The 20,141-nt window shown below is 39.9% G+C and overlaps 1 protein-coding gene across 8 annotated transcripts in view; it reads left to right on the plus strand.

Annotated features, from left to right (window-relative positions):
• Atxn3 (ataxin 3) overlaps positions 1 to 19,284 on the plus strand; it is a 34,160-nt gene extending 14,876 nt beyond the window's left edge. For 5 of the 8 annotated variants that reach the window (XM_013016264.1, XM_013016299.1, XM_013016279.1 and 2 more), the window contains 5 exons: positions 4,374 to 4,506; positions 5,856 to 6,022; positions 9,712 to 9,808; positions 12,796 to 12,893; positions 16,635 to 19,284. In XM_013016264.1, coding sequence (XP_012871718.1) covers positions 4,374 to 4,506; positions 5,856 to 6,022; positions 9,712 to 9,808; positions 12,796 to 12,893; positions 16,635 to 16,732 — 593 coding nt within the window. In that variant the 3' untranslated portion in view covers positions 16,733 to 19,284. Of the gene's footprint in view, positions 1 to 4,373; positions 4,507 to 5,855; positions 6,023 to 9,711; positions 9,817 to 12,795; positions 12,894 to 16,634 lie in introns of those variants that run through there. The other 3 variants (XM_013016271.1, XM_013016315.1, XM_013016307.1) reach the window with 2 other exon arrangements.
• The last annotated feature ends 857 nt before the right edge of the window (positions 19,285 to 20,141 follow it).

A 20,141-nucleotide genomic window follows, 5' to 3' on the forward strand; every position in this document is an offset into this window, starting at 1 on the left:
AGAGCGCTTGCCTTGCATGCCTGAGGCCCTGGGTTCAATTCCTCAGCACCACATAAGCAAAAAGAAAAAAGCCGGAAGTGGTGCTGTGGCTCAAGTGGAAGGGCATTAGCCTTGAGCAGAAGAGCTGAGGGACAGCGCCCAGGCCCAGAGTTCAGGCCTCACGACCGGACCCCAGAAAAAGAAATAAAAAAAAAAAAGAGTCTCACAGACTTTCCTGCCCGGGCTGGCTTTGAACTGTAATCCTCAGAGTTCAGCCTCCTGAGTAGCTAGGATGACAGGCATGAGCCACCAGCGCCTGGCTTTGAGCTTGCATTTTTGTACCACTCCGCAAGGTGGTTGTTTCACAACTTACCTCCTTTAAAACTGTAGCTACTTGCCTCTTACACATAACACACATCTTGGTTATATAGCTACAGTTTTAAAGGAGATGGGTTGTGAAACAGCCACCTTGTACTCTATTGAGAATATAGAAGCAGTTAACACAGAACTTCCTTAACTTTCTACCATCTTCTGTCTTTACTATGCTTTGAGCCAGGTAAAACAGATGAATTGTGCAATATGTTTAACCAAGATGTGGGTGGATCCCAGCTCCTCCCCCTCCTCTGGATGTTCTTGTTTTGACTCTACACTCTCTTCCTTCTCAGTGCAGAAATTGTTTTGTTTTCTTTTTTAAATCTCCCCTAATTAAGAATAAAGCCTCTCAGCTATATATATATATATATATATATATATATATATATATATATATGGGTTGTTAATTGCCTTTCCATTTTAAATTTTCTCTTTAGAATTGTCCCTTTTCTCATCCTTAACCCCATTCTAGTCTCTCCATTGTAAGCAGTGAGTGAGTCACTTAAAAGGTCTGTGTCACCAGTGGCCTCTGCATTGCCAGTGCCAGTTTTCAATTCCCAGTCTTCCCTTTCTTTGAAGGTAGAGTTGATTATACCTTTTTCTAAAAAGAACAAAGCACTCTTCACTTAAAAAAAGTTGTTTTTTTTCCCCACAAGCTGGGTACTTATGATCCTACTTGCTTAGGAGACTGAGATCTAAGCATCACAATTCAAAGCCAAACCAGGCAGGAAGGTCTGTGAGACTCTTACCTCCAATTAACTACTAAAAAGCCAGCAGTGGATCTGTGGCTCAAGTGGTAGACTGCTAGCCTTGACAAAAAAGCTCAGGGATAGCATGCAGGTTCTTAGGCCTGGCATCCCCCCAAAAAATTTGGTTTTTTTCCCAAACAAACATAAAAAGGGAGAAAGCCAGTAATCTCTCATGTGCCCTTTACCCAGCTTTAATATTTTGAGATGTTTTGTCATTTTCTTTGTAAATATTTTGTTCATCTCTTTTTAATATAATTTTTAATTATTACTAAGGCATTATACAAAGCAGTTAAAATTTCATAAGTCAGGTAATGAGTACATTTTTTTTTTGGACAATGTCACCCCTTCCTTTGCTTTCTCTTAGTTTCCCCTTCCCATCCCTGCCTACAAATTACATAGTTCATATTCCACATAGTATATAAGGTATATAATGAATAGCATGATTCAATTTATTCATCTTTTCCTCCTTTCTTTTGTTCTCTATCTAATCCCCTAGAAAGAAAATAAAAAGCAAAAACAAACACTGGGAATAACAACACTTGTTCCATTTCCTGGAATTTGTTTCTATAGTTTTTTGTTTTGTTTTTTTTGCCAGTCGTGGGTCCTGAACTCCAGGCCTCGGCACTGTCCCTCAGCTCTTCACCTCAAGGCTAGTGTTCTACCACTTGAGCCACAGGTCCACTTCCAGCCTTTTCTGCTTATGATGTAGTGCTGAGGAATTGAACCCAGGGCCTCATGCATGCAAGGCAAGCATTCTACCACTGAGCCACCTTCCCAGCCCCTGTAAATAATATTTTAAGTGATTACACCTTGGTTCCCCCCCTTAAGAGAATCTTCCTTTAGTCTCTGTGTGATTGCCTGAAGTACTATATAGATTATCATGTCCAGATATAATTTAGATCTGTGAGCTTTCACTTCACTTGATTTATTCTAGGTCCATCTATTCCCTGCAAATAACCTATTACTTTTTCTAATGGATGAGTAAATTTCCATTGTGTATATGTACGTTTTATTGATCCACTCATCTATTAAAGGGCATCTAGGCTGTTTCTATAACTTGGCTGTTGTGAGTAGTGTTTCAGTGCAAGTGTCTTTACCATATCCTGACTTGGAATGTTTTAGGTACATGCCCAAGAGTGGTATGGCTGGGTCATTGGAGGTTCTGTTTATATTTTGTTGGCTTTGTTTTGTTTTTTTGTTTTGGGGTTTTTTTATTTGGTCAGTTGTGGGTCTTGAATTCAGGGCCTGTCCCTGAGCTCTTTTGCTCAAGGCTAAAACTCTATCACTGTCAGTCACAGTTTCACTTTCAGTTTTTTAGTGGTTAATTAGATATAAGAGTCTCATGGGGACTTTTTTGCCCAAGCTGACTTTGAACTGGGATCCCCAGATCTCAGCCTTTTGAGGAGCTAGGACTACAGGTGTGAGCCACCAGTGCCCAGCACTCCATATCACCTTCCAGAGTGGTTTACCTAGTTTACATTCCCACCAACAGTGCAACAGGGTTTCTTTTCCCTCACATCCCTGCCAGCATTTGTTGTTCCTATTTTCCACGTTGGTCAGTCTATCTGGGGTGAGATGGAATCTCACCCCAGTTGTTTTGATTTGCATCTCCTTTATGGCCAGGGATGTAGAACATTTCCTTTTGTGTTTATTTGCTATTCCTCTGTGCTTAATCTCTTCTTCCTGTGTATGCTGATATTCTGGCTTGAACTCAGGTGCCCAACTTTTTTGTGTTTTGTTTTTTGGTGTAGATACTGAGCTTTGAACTCAGGCCTCATACTCTTAGCCACCTGTTGTGCTGAAAACTAGCACTTTAGTATTTGAGCTGTACCTCCACGTCTAGTTTTCTGCTGACTAATTGGAGATAACAGTATCTTGGATTTGTCTGCCCAGGCTGGCTTCAGACTTCAAACTACAATCCTCAGATCTCAGCTTCTTGAATAACTAGGATTATAGGTGTGAGCCACCAGCATCCAGCCAGCTTTCTTTTTGTTGTTGTTGTTGTTGTTGTTGGTTGTAGAAGGCTTGAACTCTGGGCCTGGGCACTGTCCTTGAGCTCTTTAGCTCAGGGCAAGCACTCTGCCATGTAAGCCACATCGCCACTTCCGTTTTCTGGTGGTTAATTGGAGATAAGAGTCTCACAGACTTTTCTGCCCAGGCTAGCTTTGAACCATGATCCTCAGATCTCAGCCTCCTGAGTAACTAGGATTACAGGCATGAGCCACCGGCACCCAGCCTCAGCCAGCTTTCTTGAAAGTGAAAACTTCTACAAATATATAGCCACAAGACTTCATCACACATTAAGAAATTTAACCCTAGTGATTTCTTTTTTCTTTTGTGGTGCTGAGATGGGAACCTGGGGCCTTGTGATCTAAGACTTGGAAAGTGTTCCACCTCTTCTCTGCATATCCAGTCAGTGTTCAAGTCTCTTCTCTCCAGTTGTGTCTGATGGGTTGTTTTTTTTTTATTGTTTTTTGTTTTGTTGGTCGTGGGCCTGAACTCTGCGCCTGAGCACTCTCCCTCAACTCTTCAACTCAAGGCTAAGGCTCTACCACTTGAGCTACAGCACTGGTTCCAGCTTTTTCTGCTTATGTGGTGCCAAGGAATCAAACCCAGGGCCTCATGCATGTAAGGCAAGCACTCTACCACTGAGCTCCCTTCCCAGCCCCATGTGTGATGTTTTTGTGTCTGGGTTGCAATGACTATCCACTGGAATGATCTTTTTTTTCTTACATCTAACTGTAGACTTTCTTTTCCTGGATTTACTTATGTATTGAGGAATAAATAAATAGGTCATTTAGGGTTCTTTCATTCCTGCGCCTATTAACAGGAGTATTGTATACAAATAAACTCTCTCATATGTTATTTGGTAGTCTTGAAGTACAGCTTATATAGGAAAAGGGTTTTCCCCCCTTTATCTTTTGTCTGTGTCTATGTGTCTGTCTATCCTGTGTTCATCAGTAGTGGGATTGGACCCATGGCCTTGCATATGATGAATAGAACTTATACCAACTAGTTACAATCTTTACCTTTTATGTTTTAGAATGAGTTGGTTATATATGTCCTCCAAAGATGATCAATTATTTTCTTCTTTTTAAACCAAAGTATTAACTATAAGTTGATCAGTTAAAACATCATTTGAATGTTTCATCTTATAATTATTACTGCTCCAATTATACCAGTATAGACTGGTAGGAACATGTTGATGTTTTCTCCCAAGTCAGTTTTTAAGTTCTTACTAGTTGTTTTAGTTTATTTTTGCCTTTTTTTTAGGTTATTCTATATTTGTTGTTAAGGGTGATCTCCCAGATTGTGAAGCTGACCAACTTTTGCAGATGATCAGAGTCCAGCAGATGCATAGACCAAAACTTATTGGAGAAGAATTAGCCCAACTGAAAGAACAGAGGTAAACATTAAGCTGAAGTATAGCATATATTATAATATTTCATTGCAAGAATTAAATTTCTATGATTATATTTAATGTGTAATCCCTTGACTATTAATGACTCTCTCTTTTATTTTGGAGGGGGGTCCAGTCATGGGGCCTGAACTCTGGGCCTGGGCGCTGTCCCTCAGTTCTTCAGCTCAAAGCTAGCACTCTACCACTTGAGCCACAGCGCCACTTCCGGCTTTTTTCTTTTTGCTTATGTGGTGCTGAGGAAGTGAACCCAGGGCCTCAGGCATGCAAGGCAAGTGCTCTACCACTGAGCCACCTTCCCAGCCCCAGTGATTCTCTTTTATACCTTGCATTTAAGTCATCCATCCGTTCACGCAGTCCTCCATTTCACTCTGGTGGGGCTGGACATCAAACATGGAGCCTTTTGCATTCCTGGCAAGCAATCTACCAACTATTTTTTTTAATACTTTTTCTCAGTGCTAGGGATGGAAACTTGGTCTTTAGGGGTGCCTTCTAGCACTGAGCTATGTCATCACCCCCTTATTTTTCTTGTAAGAGACAGGGCCTTGCTGTGTTGTCCAGATTGGCCACAAACTTGACATCCTCCTGTCTCAGCTTCCTGAATGGTTATAGTTCGTGGCTATAGACATACACTCCTGTGCCTGACTAAAATGACTTTCTGTTTTAAGTATATTTATTGAATCAACCTAAATGAATTTTGAATTACATGACACATTAACTTACAATGCAGCTGGGTGCCTGTGGTTCACTCCTGTAATCCTAACTACTCACGAGGCTGAGATGCCAGCCCAGGCAGGAAAATCCATGAGACTCTTATCTCCAATTAACCACCAGAAAATGTTGTGGTGAGCACTTGCCTTGAGCTGAAGAGCTCAGAGACAGAGTCCCGGCCCAGAGTTCAAGCCCCACGACTGACCAAAAGGGAAAAAAAAAGAATTACATTGCAACATAAAATCTTTATATTGCTAGACCTTTTATTCCAGAAAAAAATGTTTTTTATTACCAGTCCTGGGTCTTGAACTCTGGGCCTAGGAGCTGTCCCTGCATTCCTTTTTGCTCAAGACTAGCACTCTACCACTTGAGCCACAGCGCCTCTTCTGGCTTTTCCTGTGATTAATTAAGAGATAAGAGTCATGGACTTTCCTGCCTGGGCTGGCTTCAAACACAGTCTTCAGATCTAAACCTCCTGAGTAGCTAGGATTACAGACATGAGCTACTGGCGCCCTGCTAGAAAAATGTTTTTCAACTGACTTAACATCTTTATTTTGCAAATGCCTTTATGTTACTTCTAAAATTGAAGATGGAGCTGCAGTTATTATGGTGCTTTTGTTCTTTAGAGTCCTTCAAACAGATCTTGAACGAGTCTTAGAAGGAAGCGATGGGTCAGGGATGTTGGATGAAGATGAGGAGGGCCTGCAGAGAGCACTGACATTAAGTCGCCAGGAAATAGACCTGGAGGATGAAGAAGCAGATCTGCGAAGGGCTATTCAGCTTAGTATGCAAGGTATAAATACTATTTTTTTCTCTTTTTTTGCAGGGGGGGGTCCGGTCGTGGGGTCTGAATTCTGGGCCTGGGCGCTGTCCCTCAGCTCTTCAGCTCAAGGCTAGCACGCTACCACTTGAGCCATAGCACCACTTCTGGCTTTTTTTTCTGCTTATGTGGTGCTGAGGAATTGAACCCAGGGCCTCATGCATGCAAGGCAAGCACTCTACCACTGAGCCACCTTCTCAGCCCCTATAAATACTATTATATGTATTGTTTTTTTTGTCTTTGAAGACTTGTTCACAATTGTTCTTAGTTTCCCTGAAGTTAATATGCTGTTATAAGTTCCTTCCCAAGTACTGCAGAAGCATTAGCTATATAGTAGCTATATTATATAGCAATAACTATATATCAGTTTTTCTTTTTAGATTTTTTTTTTTTTTGGTCGGTTGTGAGGCTTGAACTCTGGGCCTGGGCGCTGTCCCTCTGCTCTTCAGCTCAAGACGAGTGCTCTACCACTTGAGCTACAGCGCCACTTCCGGTTTTCTGGTGGTTTATTATTGGAGATAGGAGTCTCACGGTCTTTCCTGCCCGGGCTGGCTTTGAACTGCGATCCTCAGATCTCAGCCTCCTGAGTAGCTAGGGTTACAGGCATGAGCCACCAGCGCCCGGCTTCTTTTTAGATTTTTTACATTACAAATCACTTTTACAATCTAGGTATTAGGCCTATATTAGTTGAATTTAGCTAAAACAGTTTTACTTTCATTTGCACTATTTGGTTGTTACCCTGAACTAATATAATTGAGATTAACCTTTGAGGAGTCAGATGGCTTTTACTAAACCAGTCATTTTGGAAATGCATGCCAGTGAACAGAGTAGAAAGGCCAGGGAGCTGGGAATGTGGCTTAAGTGGTAGAGTGCTAGCCTTGAGCAAAAGAAGCTCAAGGACAGCATCCAGGCCCTGAGTTCAAGCCCCAGGACTGGCCAAAAAACTCCACACTGTTGAATTTTTTGTGACTCATGCCTAAAATCCTACCTACTCAGGAGGTTGAAATCTAGAGGATCTTGGTTTGAAGCCTGCCAGGGCAGGGAAAGTCCACAAAAGTCCATCTCCAAAATCAACTGCAAAAAGCTAAATATGTGGCTCAAGTGATAGATTGCCAATTGAGTAAGCAAAGCAAATCCCAAGTCAAGGCTCTTAAGTTCAAACCCTGCTACCAGCAGAAACGCAGAACAGAACATTTCTTAACTATGTTAAGGCTTAAGCACACTTTTGTAGTGATAAAAGCCATCAACAGAGGAAAGTTCAGATGCATTCCCTAGGGAATGCAGGCAGAGTGAAATGCTGAGATATAGCTAACATAGCTCAATGTGGCTTACTTAAAAGTATGGCTAGGAATGGTGGTGCATATATCTAATCCCAACTGCATAGGAAGCGGAGATCAGAAAGATCAGTCTGAAGCCTAAGACTCCCATCTCATAAATAAATTGGGCATGGTGACACACAACTATCTGAGCTATTCATGAGGCAAGGTAGATCCTTGTCCAAGATTCTGGAAAAAAATATGAGACCCTATCTCGAAAAGAATGAAAGCAAAAAAAAGACCTAGGGATATGGCTCAAGTGGTAGAATGCCTGCCTAGCAACACAGAGCCCTAATTTCAAACGCCACTACCATCAAAAAGTTTGATGTATAGTTTATTTTTGTACCTTTGGTATACTCTTAATTCATATAAGCTTGCTTGGACTCTCTGATGACAGTACTCATTTGAATTCCTTAAATATCTAAGTATAATTGAGCTTACACTGATATGCAGATTACTTTTTTTTTTTTTTTGGCCAGTCCTGGGGCTTGGACTTAGGGTCTGGGCACTGTCCCTGAGCTGCTGCTTTGCTCCAGGCTACACCCTGTCACTTGAACCACAGTGCCACTTCTGGCCTTTTCTGTTTATATGGTACTGAGGAGCTCTAACACTAAGCCACATTCCCAGCCCCCTGAAGATTACTTTTTAATCCTGAACCTCTCATGCTTCTAGGCATACCTCCTGAGTACACCACATGGTAAACTTGATTCATAGAGCCAGCTTGATGACCAGCCCAGTGATGAATAGAAACCAGCCTTTATCATTTGTTCTTTCTATATAATCTATTCTTGCCACGCAATCCCCCAATTTGTGTAGAATCTGTGGTTGACAGACTTGTGAGAACATGCAAACATTTAGTTGTTAGGTAATATCAGATGTTGAGCATAGATGAGTATGGACTTGTTTTATGAACATCTATCTTTAAATTGTTGTGAGGAATATCATGCCTTGCAGGTGTAGATTCTTTTTTTTTTTTTTTTTGGCCAGTCTTGTGGCTTGAACTCAGAACCTGGGCGCTGCCCCCAGGGCTTCATGCATGCTAGGCAAGAATTCTACCACTAAGTCACATTCCCAGCCCTGTAGATTCATTTTTAATATATTTTTATTAGTTTTATTTACTTATCTATTTATTTTCTGCCAGTTGTGGGGCCTGAACTCTGGGCCTGGGCACTATCCCTGAGCTCTTCAGCTGAAGGCTAGCGCTTGAGTCACAGTGCTACTTCTGGCTTTTTTCTGCTTATGTGGTGCTGAGGAATTATAATACCCAGGGCCTCATGAATGCAAGGCATGCGCTGTACCACTGGGCCACCTTTCCAGCCCTGTTTGTATTTTTAATCCATTCATCACAAATGTAGTAATGATAACTTCTCAGACCCAAGTTGGCTGTCGGGCTTACATTCTCACGGCTGCTGTATCTCATATAAATGTATGGGTATCATGTTTTGTTGCCATAGACCTATGTTTGATTTAGGATCTACAGTAGATTTTTTTTTCCTCGTTCTGGGGCTTGAACTCTGGGCCTGGGCACTGTCCCTCAGCTTCTTTTGTTCATTGTGGATGCTCTACCACTTGAGCCACAGCACCACTTAGTTTATTGAAATTAAGTGTCTCAGGGAGTTTCCTCCCTGGGCTGGCTTCATTTTCAAACTGCCATCCTCAGATCTCAGCCTCTTGAATAGCAAGGATTACAGGCTTGAGCCACTGGTGCTGGCTACGTTAGATCTTAATCAACATTTCCCTAAGACTTTCACAGCCTTTTGGGATTTTTGTGCGTGTCTGTGTCTGTGTATGTGTTTGTGTGTGCTCACATGCACTGCCTGTCCTGAGGCTTGAACTCAAGGCCTAGCCACTCTCCCTAAGTTTTTTTGCTCAAGACTAGCACTCTACTACTTAAGCCACAATTCCACTTCAGAATTATTGGTGGTTAATTGGAGATGAGTCTCTTAGGAATGTTTTTTCTACCCTGGCTGGCTTCAAACCACAATTCTTAGATCTCACCCTCCAGAGTAGCTAGTATACAGGCCCAAACCACTGGAACCTGGCTTGAGGAACACTGTTCAAAGTTTACTCAAAGAATTGGAAAGAAAACAGTTGCTGGGACTGAGAATATAGTTTAGTGGTAGAGTGCTTGCCTACCATGCATGAAGCCCTGGATTCAATTCCACAGTACCACATAAGCAGAAAAAGCCAGAAGTGGCACTGTGGCTTAAGTAGTAGAGTGCTACCTTTGAGCAAAAGAAACTCAAGGACAGCATCCAGGCCCTGAATAGAAGCCCCAGGACTGGCACAAAAAAAAAAAAAAAAAAGGAAAACAGTTGTTATTTGTTCTGCTTATTTTGTTTTCAGGTAGTTCCAGAAATGTTTGTCAAGATACTCCACAATCATCAAGTACAAATCTTACTTCAGAAGAGCTGCGGAAGAAGAGAGAGGCCTACTTTGAAAAGTAAAGTAGTTGGTACAAATTAAAGTTGCATATTTAATATTTGCTTTGGCTATTTAGTCGCTAGGCAAATAATTAGAGGTCAGGTAGTAACCAATGATTTTTTTAAAAAAATATTATAGCAGATAAAGTATGAAATAAATTTAGTTTTAGAGGGCTGGGTACTAGTGTGCTCAGGCCTTAAACCTAGCTATTCAGCAGGCTGAGATCTAAGGATCGATGTTTGAAGCCAGCTGGGATAGGAAAGTCTATGAGACTCTTATCTTCATTTAATCACTGAAAAGCCAGAAGAGGTGAGGCTCAAGTAGTAGAGTGCCAGGCTTGATTTAAAAAGCTAAGAGAAAGCCTGGACCCTGAGTTAACCCCTAGTACCTCACAGAGAAAAACAGTAGTTGTAAAGGAGAAACTTTGTTCTAGTGTCAGACAACATGACATGAGATTATTTAGGTAAAGAAAAGCTACAAGATTTTGTTCATCAAAAGAAAACTGTCAGGGGCTGGGAAGGTAGCTCAGTGGTAGAGCGCTTGCCTTGCATGCATGAGGCCCTTGGTTCGATTCCTCAGCACCCCATAAGCAGAAAAAAAAAAGCTGGAAGTGGGTCTTGGTCAAAAGAGCTCATGGACAGCACCCACAACCCACAAAATGAAAAGAAAAAGAAAAATGGAGTTAGGGGAAAGGAAGAGAAGTGCCCATTGAGTCTTTGAATTTGCTTCTTGGGTACCTACTAACCCTTCAGAGTTTTTTGCAAGTTAGTAGAAGAAACATTTGTGGTAAGGATTCATGTTCCCAAATAGAGATGACAGATGGTTCATGGTCCTGCTCAGTGCTACTTTAGCAGGGAACCACAGACATCAGGGGAGACATCGGGGGCATAGACAGATGGTACATCCGCATCATCTAGTTCCTAAACCCTCAGGTCGGATCCAGAAATAGTCTCAGAGAGATTTCTGTGACCCTATCAGAGCATCATCCATTGTAGTTATCTTCAGTAGTTATCTTTTATTTGTGTAGTTATCTATTATTTGTAATTATCAGTAGTTATCTTCCCTTTTTTTTTTTTTCTGTCAGTTGTGGGCCTGAACTCTGGGCCTGGGCTCTGTCCCTGAGCTCTTCAGCTCTTCAAGTGCTCTACCAGTTGAGCCACAGTACCACTTCTCGCTTTTTCTGCTTATGTGGTGCTGAGGAATCGAACCCAGGGCCTCATGGATGCAAGACAAACACTCTACCACTGAGTCACCTTCCCAGCCCCAATGAGTTCATTTCTTTTTTTTTTTCTTTTTGCCAGTCCTTGAGCTTGATCTGGCCTTTTGCTCAAGGAGAGCACTCCACCACTTGAGCTACAGTGCCATTTCTGGCTTTTTCTGTTTATGTGGTACTAAGGAATCAAACCCAGGGCTTCATGCATGCTAAGCAAGCACTCTACCACTAAGCCACATTCCCAGTCCTCTTTTCTTTTTTGTAAAGCAAAATAAAACAATATTTGTAAATACTCAGATCCTCTGCTTCCAAGTCAGAAACAAAAGGCAATATCAAGCTGACTAAAAACAAAGTCCTGAATTCAAACCACAGTATCACCAAAACAGCAAAAAGGAAAGGAGTTACTAGTGCTTTTTAGTAAATATTTTGTTCAACTAAGTATTCTTTTCAAATATTGGGGTATTGGTGTGTTTCCTTACTGGCTGGAGGGTTGTTGCTTCAGTTGTAGATGCTGACCAGCATAGGCCTTCATTCTCAGTCTCCTGGTTTGACCTAAACTGGTACAAACTTGAGAGCCAGAGAAAATTATACATATTCTCAATAATGTTACATATTCTTGTAATAATAATCGTATTTGCAAAATGTTTTAGATAGCTACATGTTGCTGAGAGGAGTTATAAGCTATTTTCTTGGTGTTTGTTGGTTTGTTTTTTGTGCTAGTTCTGCAGATTAAACTTAGAACCTAGTGCTCTTGCTTGGTTTTTTACTCATAGCTGACTCCCTACCACTTGAGTCCCATCTGCAGTTGAGCATTTTTGCTGATTCTTTGGAAATGAAATCTCTGGTTTTTCTGCCCAGTTTGGCTTCAGACCATGATCCTCAGATCTCAGCTTCCTGAGTAACTAGGATTACAGCTGTGAGCCACAAGTGCCCCATTTTGTGTTTGTTTTTAATATTGGCTGGCATAAAACTCAGTGGAAGCCAGGCACCAGTGGCTCATTCCTGTAATTCTAGCTACTCAAGAGGCTAAGGATTGTGGTTCAAAGCCAGCTTTGGCAGGAAAGTCCATGAAAGTCTTATCTCCAGAAGTGGAACTGTGGCTCAAATGATAGAGTGCTACCCTTGAGCAAAAAAGCTCAGGAATAGCACCTGGGCCTTGAGTTCAAGTCTCAGGACTGGCACAAAAACCAATGATAAATAAGAAATAGATCAAGATAAGGTACAAGATAGCTTGTACCATAAAGGGGAAGCCAAACAGAACAGTATGTGGTAGTGGTAAGGAAAAGGAAGTCATGAATTTCTTCGTATCCAGGAAGCTGCTTGAAGTGGAGTGTTGAGAGCATCTCTGGGAGGTATTTTAAGCTCAGATCTGAATGATGAGAAGGAACTAGCCATTGAAAGGTAACACTAACTTGAATAGTAATTTGAGATGCTTTATCTGTCTTCTCAAAGGTACTTTTCAGTTGCTTTTAACAGAATTAAGGATCTTTAAGCTAACAGTTGCATATAGAATAAGTGCTAGACACTCTGAAGTCACTGGTTTAAATACCTCTTAATTTGTTTCATACTCAGATTTTATACCTAAAGGAGGGACACTTTTGTACTATTTTCATACTGGGACATTTTTTTATACTTTTATTAGACTAATTATTCTTATTTTCTGTGATATTTATGCTAGTGACTTGATATGTAGAATAGCTTACTTTTTATCAAGTGGATCTTCTCATGATGCACTTATTCTTAGGGTTTTTGGTATTTGTTTTATAACATGTATTTACCTTTGAATGTTTCAGGCAGCAACAGCAGCAGCAGCAGGTAGACCCACCAGGACAGGTTTCATATCCATGTGAAAGACCAACAACAAGTTCCGAAAGACTTGGGAGTGATCTAGGTACAAGTCTCTGGAATTGACCCTGACTTATATGCATGCTCTATTTGACCCACAGCTTCCATGTGATTTGTGGTTTATGTTCCTTTTCTTTATTCTTTTTCTTTTTTTTCTTTCCAGTCCTGGGGAGGGCTTGAACTCTGGGCCTGGGCACTGTCCCTGAGCCTTTCTTACTCAAGGCTAGGACTCTTATCACTTGAGCCACAGTGCTACTTCTGGCTTTTTCTATTTATGTAGTACTGAGGAATCAAACCTGGGTCTTCATGTATGTGAGGCAAGCACTCTACCACTAAGCCACATTCCCAGCCCTTCTTTACTCTTTAATCATATTATAACTTAATTATTTTTTGTCAATACCAGGGTTTGATCTTAGGATCACATGCCTGCTTGACATGCTTGCTCAGCTTCCTTGCTTGGCTGGTCCTTTAACTAGAGCCATGTCTCCAGCCCAACTTTTTGCTAATTGAAGATGTAATCTCTTGGACTTTGCTGTCAAGAAAAGATACTGTGAAACCAAGATACTCTGGAACTCAGCTTCCTAAGTAGCTAGAATTGCAGGTGTGAGCCAGTGGTACCCAGCTATTAATCCTATTAAAACTCTTAAATGAATTTGTAATCTATTAAATTTCCCTAAAGAGGAGTAAACTAGAAAACTCAATGAGTAATAATTGATTTTAAAATTATAGTTATAGTACATAGAACATCATAATAATTAGTACATTCTCCAAAAATTCTCCAGAGATAATGAACATTAGTAGGTGGAAAATAAACATTTTGCCACAATTAAGACACTTGAGTGTAACTCAGCAAACAACAGAAAATGTAGTTATTCACTACTAGGCTTTGATTGATAGGTCTTTAACCTTGACCAATTATTGGTGGAAGAACTTGAGTGAAAAACAAAACTGACAAAGGACTCAGAAGGAGAATCTGTAAAGAACTCTCAAAAACTATACAGTAAGAAAACAACTCACTGTCGATAGGAAATGTATTCATTACCTTGCTCTTAACAGTATTTTTACAATAAAAAATATACAAAAAAAGAAAACCCACTGGACACCAGTGGCTCGCAGCTGTAATCCTAGCTACCCTAGAGGCTGATATCTGAGCCAGCGTGGGGAGGAAAGTCCATGAGACTCTTTATCTCCAATTAATCACCAAAAAAGTTAGAAGTTCCTGTTGCTGGTATCTCTTACCTGTAATCCTAGCTACTCAAGAGGCTGCGATCTGAGCATCAAGGTTTAAAGCCAGACTAGGCAGGAAAATTCATGAGGTTCATCTCTAATTCACCACCTAAAAACTGGAAGTGGAGCTGTGCCTTGAAGTGGTAGAGTGCTGGCCTTGAGCAAAAATGCTCAGAAACAATGCCTATGCCTGGAGTTCAAGCCTTACTTTAAAAAAAAAAAAAAAGGAAAGAAAGAAAGAAAGGAAAGAAAACAACATAATAAATGGGTGAATTTTAAAAGTCATTTTATCACAGCCAGTTAGAAAAACTTGCAGCCTCACTGTTTTGTTTGTTGTTTGCTGTTGTTGTTGTCGTTGTTTTGCCAGTCCTGGGACTTGAACTCAGGGCCTGGGCACTGTCCCTGACCTCTTTGTACTCAGAGCTAGTTCTCTACCATTTGAGCCATGGCACCACCTCCAGCTTTTTCTAAGTAATTTACTGAAGGGTCTCACCATTTTCTTGCCTGAGCAGACTTTGAACCATCATCTTCAGTTCTGAGCCTCCTGAGTTGCTAGGATTATACGCATGAGCCACCAGTGCCTGGCTCAATCCTTGTTTTATTTATTTATTTATTTTATTGGTCATGGGGCTTGAACTCTGGGCCTGAGCGCTGCCCCTCAGCTCTTCAGCTCAAGGCAAGTGCTCTACCACTTGAACTATAACGCCACTTATGGTTTTCTGGTGGTTTATTGGAGATAAGAGTTTCACGGACTTTCTTGCCCAGGCTGGCTTTGAACTGTGATCCTCAGATCCCAGCCTCCTGAGTAGCTAGGATTACAGGTGTGAGCCACGGATACCTAGCTTCAATCCTTGTTTTAATAAAGCAAAAATCTCATCCTCGCTTAACTACTTTGAGCTACTTAGGATCATAGAGATGTCCCCGCCTATATATTTGTTTTGCAGAAGATTATGAAGTAGTCCTTGGGGACACAGCATGATGTCATTGGATATCTGAATGAAATTGAATGAAGCCAGGTCTAGGGGCTTAGAGGCACTAGAGTATTCCATGGTAAGTGGTGAAAGATGTTGTAGCATCATTTGTAACTTTATGGCCTGGAGTGTGTCAGAACAATGGATCTGCTGTGGGCTCACTGTGGTAGGTGGAAGTCAGCAAGTTTTTAAACAGAGGTGCTATCTTAGTTCTGAATCCAAGGGCAAATAACTGAAAATTTAACTGTACTTGTTGGACTTTAAGGGCTCCTTATCTTGGAGAAGAGTTTTAAGACACTCTTTCTGTGTGTGTGGTACTGAGGAATTGAACCCAGGGCTTCATACATGCAAGGCAAGCACTCTACCACGAAGCTACATTCCCAGCCGTCTGCCAAGTCTTGTTTGTGCTATGATGATTGCTCCTAGAGGAATGACATACCAGGTCAAGTAGGGGTCTAGCAATAAGTCTGTCTGAAAGAGTGGCCTTCCATAAAGGAAGGACTTACTCAAAGGGACTAACATGGATTTTTGTCTTCGGAGTGATCTGGGTGTGAAGTACTATTGGGAGCAAGGTGACCTTCAGTAATTTGGGCAGGGTGTCTTCTTAGGGTATGAATAGCTCTTTCTACCTTTGCTGAAGATTGTGGGTACCAGGCCACATATAGGTAGGATATAATGTGAAGAGCCTGGCAGACAAAGGCAAGGACCATTCTCTGAATGTGGTGGGTGGTGGCAGTGTGGTTCCATGAATCCACATATGTGAAAAAAAAATGCCATCTAGAACTACACTTAACTTGCAAAGGTCAGTATCCAGATTTGGGTTTCAGTTTTAGTTATATAAGTGGTTCAGGCCTCTAATCCTAGCTACTCAGGAGGCTGAGATCTGAGGATCACCGTTCAAAGCCAGCCCAGGCAGGAAAGTCCATAAGACTCTTTATCTCCGGTAAACCACCAGAAAACTGGAAGTGGCGCTGTAGTTCAAGTGGTAGAGCACTTGCCTTGAGCTGAAGAGCTGAGGGACAGTGCCCAAACCCAGAGTTCAAGCCCCATGAGAGACCAAAAAAGAAAGAAAGAACTTTTGGTTGAAATTGAGCTGAATCAAAACACGGAATCTCTCCCATCTTTGCGGCTTCCTGTGAATTGCCAATTACTTCCAAATAAAGTTTTCCAAAATATTAATATACACAGTAAATCTCAAATGCATTGAGCTCAGTGGAGAGACATGTTCAAGGCTCTTTTCGCTTTATTACCTATATACTTCCTGTATGATTCCATTTATATGAAAGGGAAAGCTGTTTAACTGAGAGAACATAGTGGTGGTGGCCTGTGATGGGGGATTGGTTGCCAGGGATTGGTCGCAAAGAGGAACTTGGAAGGACAGTGGAATGGTGTGTATCTTGATGGTGGTATTGGGTATGCAACTCCCTGTATCTGTCAAAGATTCTTAAACTTTAAAAGGGTGAATTTTATTTTTTTTATTAAAATCATTTTTTAAAAAATGAAAGTAATAAATCCATTTCCTAAGAATTTACCTTTTTCATGACAAGTTGTAGAGAAAGTTTTAAGAAAGGCTGTGTTTTCTCTCCCAGCAGGTGATGTCATGAGTGAAGAAGACATGCTTCAGGCAGCTGTGACCATGTCTTTAGAGACTGTGCAAAACAATTTAAAAACAGAAAGAAAACAGTGATCCCTTTACAAATCATTTCCATATTCATACTTCCTAACATTGTCGTGCGTGATTACAGCATAGGGTCCATTTTGGTCATGTGTCAGAGGTACCAGTGTTCACCAGAGGAAGGGAGACACTTAGGTAGTATGCAGACAAAATGATGAGAGAGTGAAAATATGGGCCAGGTGCAGACTTGATTATGATCCTCCAGACACTAGCCAAAGAGGCATTCAGCAATTAAAGAAATGTAAAATAGTTTTTCTAAATGTACCTTTTTGGGTTTTTTTTTCAGTGTGCAATATCTAACACCTGAATTATTAGGGTTCTGTTTGCAAGCACACCAATTAGCTCTTGCCAGAACTTGTTCTATACTGTTTTCTTTTTCATTCTGCTGTAATTTGGCTCATGTTAATCATCTAATAATTGCTTTATTTTGCATTAACCAAATTGACCTTTTAGGAAAGTGTCTCTGTCATCCATCTTGATACTATTAAATAGGGCTCCAGAAAGATCAGCCTTTCTTCCCCTAATTACATGTAGTGTGCATTTGGATGTTTTCTTTTGTTACTGTCTCTGATCACGACGTCTCTGCTATCTGGTTTTCACATTAATTTTTTCGTCTTTTTTTTTTTTACAATTCTTTTGAAATCTTTTCTGAGCATCTGCTTTTAAGTCTTCTACAGTGGGATCATTATTTCATGAGTTCGGTGCATTCCTAAACTCTGAAATCAGCTTTGCACACGTATTTGAGAATAAACAAGCTTTTTATTTTGTTTTGCTTTGAAATGTGTGAGCAAGTGCTTTCTCCTATGCCTTCTGGATCTCTTTTCATTATATCACAATCTCTGAGCTTCATTGTAACCCTTCTTCTTGCACCTTATTTCTTCTCCAATTGAGAAAGGTAGGCAAAGAATAGTACACAGCAGATCAACTCCTAAGACTTAGCGCATGCACCCACCATGAATATATGATATGTGAAATTCCGCCCTTAAGCTTAGGTTAGCAGTAGGTTCATTTGATCTATTCTATGACTGGAGCTTTGTGCTCTGTTTACAACTGGTTCCTGGAACGTAGATATCTGCTTCACAGTTTTTAGCAGTGTAGTTAAACAAAGATGGTGATCTGGAACATGAAAATAATTTACTAATGAAATTTATAATATAATTTGACACTTGCATCATGTCTGAATAGCTTAAGAATTGTAGAAGTCACAGTACTTAATGAGCTTGTAAATAGGAAAGTCCTTAATTTTGATAAACTTTCTTTTACGGGGATACAAAGTTTCTTGCTGGGTTATTGCAGTGGCATGATTTGGGTGAAAATTAACCATGTCTGTCTGAAATGGGTGTTTTAGATTGTTACTTGCTCTTTATCCCTTATGCTCAACCCTTCTCGAGGCCCTTATAAATGCTGAATTGTATATAAACTAGAATTCAAGAAGAAATTGCAGCCAACTACATAGAGAAGTACAAATACAATGTGTTAACGCCAACTACATAAAGAAGTGTAAGTATGGTGTGTTACCCCTAATGGTGTGTGGCTGCACACATTTTATCAGGGAAAGTTTTTTGATGTAGGATTTATTGCTTACTAAAAGAGATGAAAAAATATTTTTATTTATGATTAGGAAAATAACTTTTTCTTGGATAGAACAGATATTTTTAGTCATGGTTTTGTGCCAATTAATTTTTTCTGAAGTTATTCTCACAAAATCAGACATTATTTTTTAAAATCTAAGATTTTCTTTCAACAATTGAAAACGTTTCAGAAGAACCATGAAACTTTAAAACTGCTAGGGGTGAGTTCATTGCCTCTCCCTAAGACTTGCAAATAAATGTGCTATCATTCAACATTTGTGTCATCACGGTGAATCATATTTTCCATGGACATTTGGCCTTATTCCCTTTGAAAAATTACATTAAACTTTCATATACTTGATGAGCTACCTAGTATAAAAGTAGAAAAGCCAATATGCAATGCAGAGTTTTAATTTTAGAGTTTTATAAACTTTATATTATACATCTCAGTTAAAAAGGAAAGAAAATTATGTCATATTGAGAAAATATGGCTTGTTGACTTTTATTAGAGGCTTTTGAAGCAGAGCTGAACATACACTGGATACATTTGAATGTGTTTAGTTTGTTTTTAAACTGTTACATTTGACAGGCAGATTTGGAATCACCATTGATCTTCATCTTGTTTGGCCTAATTTATCTGTTTATATTCAATTCTTTTAATTGATTAGTCAATAGAAACAAATGCCATTGCTTATGAATCTACTATCAAGAAAAACTGTCCTGCTAAGAAGCATGTAAAAATTTCCATTCTGTTTTACTAATTGGGAACACTTTTATGTTTAATATTTAAACTATTGGTATCATTTTTCTAATGTATAATTCGTCTTACCAGGATTAAATTTGTACAATGATGATGTTAGGGTTACAAGATTGAGCAACTTGGAAAATACACTTCCATGTTTTTATATGTCATGGATGTGATGAATAATTTACATTTTAAAAATTCAGAGTAAGCCAGGTTCCAGTGGCTCATACCTATAATCCTAGCGTAGGAGGCTGAAATCTGAGGATCACAGTTCAAAGCCAGCCCAGGCAGGAAAGTCCATGAGACGATTATCTCCAATAATATACTACTCAGAAAAAGCCAGGAGTGTTGTTGTTTGGCTCAAGTGGTAGAGCATTATCCTTGGACAAAGGAAGCTCAAGGACAGAGCCTAGGCTCAGAGTTCAATCCCCCTCACTGGCAAAAAAAACAAAAACTACATACCTTACTCCCTACCCCCCCAAAAAAAAATAAGTCAGAGTAGTTGACCTCTGAAAACAATATATATTTTTACAGTAATTAACATAGAAATAGTTCAGTAATTAAATGATTTGTTGAAAGGGCTGCTTCAAACTCTACATTAAATTCTATGATCTTGGCCAAATAGTTTACAATACACACAATATTTTAAGGAGGTGCTTTTTTCTTTAAAAATTTGGTTTTCATTAATGAAGGCTTTATTCATGATGCCAAAGTTAATGATAAAGATAGCTGAATACTAGTTGAGTATTATTGACAAAATTACTGTGTCTATATTGTTTTATTTAGCACAAAGTTGAATACAATAAAATGTATTCTGGCCATATTTTGAATGCCTATATTCAAAATATAGGAATTATTCTCTAATGCCAGTGCCAAGATAAATACTTAAAACTGGCTCACTGAACTTGTACAAATCCAAAGATTCGGGGCATAATTTAATTATGCCCTGAATTAAAAAATCTTACTTTGGAAAATTTTGATCTTTTAAGATTTTTAGGAGGATTCAATAATATTGAAATTTCCTATTAAAAACTTTATCTGCAGATGTGAGGATATACTCAGTAGTAGAACACTTGCCTGCCTAGCATACTTAAAGCCTTGGGTT

The sequence above is a fragment of the Dipodomys ordii genome, unplaced genomic scaffold, assembly GCF_000151885.1.
Source record: "Dipodomys ordii isolate 6190 unplaced genomic scaffold, Dord_2.0 Scaffold2, whole genome shotgun sequence".
Classification (NCBI taxonomy): domain Eukaryota; kingdom Metazoa; phylum Chordata; class Mammalia; order Rodentia; family Heteromyidae; genus Dipodomys; species Dipodomys ordii.